This window comes from Perna viridis, chromosome 10, assembly GCF_037379345.1.
Source record: "Perna viridis isolate PV_CMFRI_1.1 ecotype Kerala chromosome 10, ASM3737934v1, whole genome shotgun sequence".
In the NCBI taxonomy this organism is placed as follows: domain Eukaryota; kingdom Metazoa; phylum Mollusca; class Bivalvia; order Mytilida; family Mytilidae; genus Perna; species Perna viridis.
In genome coordinates this window covers 21,163,939-21,169,974 of record NC_142454.1, presented here as the reverse complement: position 1 = coordinate 21,169,974, position 6,036 = coordinate 21,163,939, and the positions used below count along the sequence as shown (strand labels likewise).

The 6,036-nt window shown below is 34.3% G+C and overlaps 1 protein-coding gene across 1 annotated transcript; it reads left to right on the top strand.

Annotated features, from left to right (window-relative positions):
• The first annotated feature begins 2,368 nt into the window (after nt 1-2,368).
• Nucleotides 2,369-4,030, top strand: LOC148604924 (uncharacterized). Its single transcript, XM_088549661.1, has 2 exons — nt 2,369-3,247; nt 3,620-4,030. Exons 1-2 carry the CDS (start codon nt 3,061-3,063, stop codon nt 3,715-3,717), a joined length of 285 nt encoding a protein of 94 aa, XP_088405787.1. The 5' UTR covers nt 2,369-3,060; the 3' UTR covers nt 3,718-4,030.
• Nucleotides 4,031-6,036: the final 2,006 nt, after the last annotated feature.

Here is a 6,036-nt window from a genome sequence, read left to right as displayed (position 1 = left end):
TCATGCAAACGTTTACATCTTCTTCTATTTCTTTAAAATTCATTCATTTGTTCTTTTGAATAATGCTAATCACAAACAAAACATGATCTTTTTTTTCACAGAAGTAACACATCTTTTAATGTAAACAAAAAGATGATACACACGAATCAAGTCTTTTGAATTGTATTCGTTAAGTCATTTTTATTTAGATTCAAGTGTTTTGCTTATCGTTTTCTTTTGTTTTGTTACTTACATCAAAGTAAGGTCAAAGACCATGGTTAGAAAGAGAAACAAGGCATTTGTGATTTATTATCTCGAACAGTAACTTGACCAACAAAACATTCAAAAAACATATATAACAACAACATAGAAAAGGACCTAAAGAACGCCCATTGTTACTTAAAGATAAATGAGTAACCCGAAATTAAAAAAAAACTGAAGAATGGCCAGATGTAGGATGCATCTATAAAATCTTCTATCAATTTATTAGATAAAAAGACGCCAGTTCTGCAACATTTTACAATGTTGATCCCTATCCCATTTTGCCATACATCTGTGATTTAATTTCGTATAAAATTTGATTTTGACCTCATTTAGTTCCAAGTATTCATAAAAAGTCACTTAATGGTTTTAAGCCTTACTGAAACAGGGTAATGTCGTTTGGCATTAAAACTACCAAACACTCCTTTTCAAAATATGGAAGAGTAATCAAGGGAAAACATATTCAAACGTAAATCAAAAGAATTTAATACAGGGACATAGACCTAATAGTAAAAATAGACACATACAACAAATACCATATAATAACCAAAAATAATACATAAAAAGTAACAAAGGTAAATGAACAACTCGATCTCTACTAAAAACTAGGGGCAGCATGAACCAACTTTTGTATCCTTCTATCGATAGGGAACATTTATATAGGATGAAAACTAACAAACGGAAAGCTATACGACAAATTTAAGCTTCTATGATGTGTTTCACGAACAAGTGAACAAGAAACAGTATACGTCGGCTACTAGCATGTAAAAAGCTCAACCTAAATTCTATTCGGAAATCGGAACAGACCCCCGAATTTCCCGAAACGTAAAATACCGTTATGTGAACAGACAAACATCCAAAATAGACATACAACATCCTGCCCGAAGAAAAAGAAATTTCTATATTCTTCGATGGTTGCCTGCTTCAAAATACGTAAAATAATACAATTTCAAGGAAATTATGTGAATCAAAGTATTTACTCTCTCGTCAGAACCATACTAACTATAACCTCTCTACCTATAACATAGTCAATTATATTACGATGTAGTGGGAAAATAAAACAATAGTTAAGGGAAGAAAATTAATATACATGTATACAAGAGATTGAGGGAGCCACATTTCAAACTCTTAGAGTGTTTCCAATTGACTCTCCGTGCGTGGTCTGCGTCCAATACAACATTATAGACTTCTCCAGAGATGTACTGGTTTTCCGTTCGATTGAAATATATCCAGCATCTAGTCGAATGTGTCGCTTCTGTTTTCGGTCTTTTACAATAAATTCTTCATAAACCTCTCTTAACGGTGCAACACAGTCTTCTCTGTAGAGCCTAAATTGAACATCCAAGAAATGTTCAAGATTCTGATATTCTTTTTTCTTTTTATTTCGCAAAAATGACACAGGATAGATTATATCTTCTTCCCTTGGAATGACAGGAATGTTGCTAAAACTTTCTGGTGGTGTTAATTTATCCTTTTTTGAATTCCCAAAATTACTTGAAGGGTTCGAGCGAATCTTCATTGATGTAAGAATGCTGTTTTTACAGCACAATATACGGCCAAGAAGAATATTGTTTTGTTTCCTCATCACTAAACCCGTCTATTTTTAATCGCAAAAGATCAACCAACCCTATCATTTGAACATGTGTCATAGTACTCGGAATCAGTAGTTGCATTTGTTCAAGAATGATAACAAAATCTTGGAGTAAACATGCATATGTGTGATCATCCTTACTTGCGTCTGTGTTTATCAAATCAATTCCAGATTTGCATAAGATCGAAGAATTAGACAAGCTACTTAGTAGTTCAATAACATGCATTTTAACTTCAGATAGATCAAAACCAACAACAACAGCAATAATATGATAGAGCATTGAAGTCGTATCGATATTCAGCACATCTGTATTTACAAACGGCTTGATATCGGCAATTAAGGATTTCAAACATATTTTTTTTTCTTTTTTCGTAACATTTCAAATTGTTTTCGGATTAACGGGTCCAGCCTCTAATTATCGATCGTCTGTAAATCTAGAAATACGTACAAATTTAGTAATATTTGTGTGCATGTATATGTATAAATTGAATCTGTAAAAATCCAGTGTGACTATTGCATTGTTGCTTGCAGTGAGCTGTGCAGAAGAGGAAACAGACATCATATCGATGCAATAACCGAAAACTATAGATACACGTCACACCAAATATCAATCAAAGAACCCAACTGAATGCCACGGGAAATTACTACGTTTGTGATGTTTAACTATTCGATATTTGGTTGGTCCATTCATCGCCAGGTACGATGTCTATATCCAGTCACTTAACACAACAATGAAATTGTCATACTGACTGCGCACAGATTGTATTTTATACGCTACTATACTCAATTTAGAAACGCAACATGTAAAAGTACCATTCTGTGTAAGAATCACGCAACGAGTGGCACATCATATTTCTATTTTTTTTTATTATTATTATTTTAATGATGACGACCTTAAAACTTCTGTAGTGATGACTTCAATCTTCTAGCAATATATTCCTGTTCCAGAAGCCTATTTGTTAGAGTTCTAGCGTGATACAAAAAGTCTGCGTAGTTTCGGCAAGCTCAGGCATAACGTATGAGTTGTGAAAATGAAATAAAAAATAGCACTAAAATGAAGACCATGAGCGACATGAAGATTCTGACAGACTGGTTAGAAAAACTCCGGGCAGTGAAAGACATACTGACACAAGAACTTGACCACATTTTAGCCAAGTTTTTATTTATGAAGTACGCTCCCAAAAAACAAGAAATACGAAATAGACATCATTAAGGCCATCCAGTCGTCAATGAATCGTTATCTTACAGAGAAGAATGAGCCAAACATTATAAAAGACGAAGAGTTCCAACACTCGATAGATATTATTGCATCCAAACGTAAACAACTCAAGTCCCATAGACTAGGGAATAAACGGATGAAGGCAGATCCATTCAGTAAAGAAGAAATTGATTCTTTGTACCAGAAAAACCTGCTTGGTAAGTGTATCAATATTAATTTATTTATTAAAAAAAGCATAATATTGAATTGTGTCATATTGTAAAGAAAGGTTATGGACTGGAGTAGATGTTTGCGTGAAAACACTCGCACATTGTTTTGTAAACAAACAATTTATCAAGGATGTTTTTTTATTTAAAAAAAACAACAACTAATCCGCCAGTTTTCATGAGGTTCTACGCCTTCCGCCTTCGTACAATGATGCATATAAACATATTGTAGATAAAACCAACAAATCACATTTAAAAAAAAACCTTAAATGTGTGTAAATTATATATAGAACAGAGTAGTGAGGCTGTAATATAAAAAATGTTCTCTTAAAATTGAAACTATATTTATTGTTTAAATTTCAGGTCTTCCAGAGGCCCTATTAAAAAAAGCTTGTGTGAATAACACTAAACATTTTAGAATTAAAAGACGCCAAGTGCTTCTATTGGAAATGTCAAAATGAACATTCATAGCTCTGATAAGTAACTAGCAATAAATCAAAAGTTTGAACTTTGTATTTATTAATTTAAAGTTGAGAAAAGCTATTGTGATTTCTTGTTTTGTTGAATATATATTGACATTTGTTGATTTATTAAATTGTTAATCATTATGAATCTGCTTAAAGCCAGAAATGTATGATAATTAGGTTACAATGTATGACATATCCTGTTCCATATCACCCTGGTATCAGTACTCGACCCATATCAGCCCTCGACTGCGTCTCGTGCTGATACCAGGGCGATATGGAAAATTCCATGTACATGTAATAACCAATAAATATAATACAAATATGTTGTTGTGATATTTTATTTCTCTTTTATAGCCCTACTCACAGAGTTGCTTGTATGTATATATTAGAATCACCTAGTCTGTCCGTTCGTATTCCATGCCAATTGTCTCGACCCCGTAATGGGAGGAGTGCTTTTCAAATTCGTCTGAAATCTTTGTAGTTTTGTTGTTTTACAATAGAATTTAAAATTTTTGTGATTTTCTTCAATTTATATTACAATCAAATACATCGTCTGGGCACGTGCATTAACAACGGTTGGTAACATCAAAGTCATCAAAGTTACGTGTAATCTATGACTATTAGCTAATTATTGTTTAAATCAAACAAAATATATTCAAATGTGAAATTCCTTGTTAACATCGGCTGGTTAATTTACATGTTACCAAAGACAATATAATAAACGAATGAAAGTGGGAAGAGAGAACCGTTAAGTCTGTCTAGTCAGTGCACTATAAAATATATAAAACTATTACACTGAATTACAAAGGATGAAAACTGTATTGCCTTCTATCCCTATAGGGACTGGTTTCAAGAAGCCTTTAAGTTCCAAGAAATCCAGTAGGTACACTAAGGTATACCGTTGTGTGGGTACCTAATAGCTCTAGTTATCGACTTACCAGCTTTAGTCCCGCTTTTTGGTGCATTCCGGTGTCGTGCAATATTTTTACCTCGTGAAATATTGACCCTGGGGTTAAAATATCATTACGAAGTTTTGACCCCTTATGATAATTTGACCTCCCCTGTATGATATTTACCCTCCCCCTCGATAATTTGACCCCTTACTACTAAAGGAATAAAACAAAGGTATACATTTATCATAAGGAAAAGGTAAAAGAAATCACAGTAGGGGGTTAATATTTATCGCTTCATAGGGGTAAACATATCACAGAAGGGGATTAAAATATCCAAGGAGGAGTGTTAGAATGTCTCAGTAGGGGGTTTATTTATCACAGCAAGGGGATTAAAATATCACGGCAGGGACTTAAATATTGCAACGGGTATGTACTTTATCACAGCAAGGGGGGAGGGGTAAATTTTTCACAACAGGGAGGTTAAATTATCACAGCATGGAGATGATTTATCACAGCAGAGGGGTTAAAATATCACAGCCTGGTGGTTAAAATATCACAACACGGGGTTAAAACATTGCAACAGGGGGGTTAAATATCACAACAGGGTGATAATTCATCTCAGTAGGGGGTTCGAAAATCACAACAGGGGGAGGTAAAATATCAGATAAGGGGGTTGATTTATCACAGTGGTGTTAAAATATCATAGCAGGGATTACTTTATCCTGCTGTAATAATTTGAACCAACCCATCTTGTGATATTTTAACCCCCTTTTGTGATATTTTAACCACCCTGCTGTGATATTTTAACCCCCTGCTGCGATTGTTTAACCCCTCTGCTTTGATTAACCATCTCCCTGCTGTGATAATTAAACCTCCCTGTTGAAAAATTTACCGCCCTGCTGTAATATTGTTAGACTCCATACTGTAATAAATTATCACCCTTGCAGTGATATTTCATCCCTCCCGGTCGGATTATTTTAACCTTCCTGTTGTTATAATTATCTCCCAGCTGTGATATTTTAACTACTTGTTGTGATATTTTACCCCCTGCTGTGATATTTAACCCCCTCTTGTGATAAAAAAAACTCCCCTCTTGCGATATTTTAGCACTCCCCCAACCCCGTTGTGAACATTAACACCCTTGCTATTATGATAGAGTATCTTCCTGCTGTGATATCTTAAACCCCATCCACCCCCCACCATTCTGTGAAAAATTAACACCCTCTCGTGGGGTTGAAATATCAAAAGGGGGTTATGTTAAAATAACCCCGGGGATCAATATTTCGAAGCGTTCAAGATGTCATATGACACTGGGGCAATAGAAGGGTTGTTTTGATATTGCCTTCATTCTGTTAACTAATCAACATCAGACTGATATCAGATATCAGGACTGATCTGCATGTATGTCTAGCTATTTTCA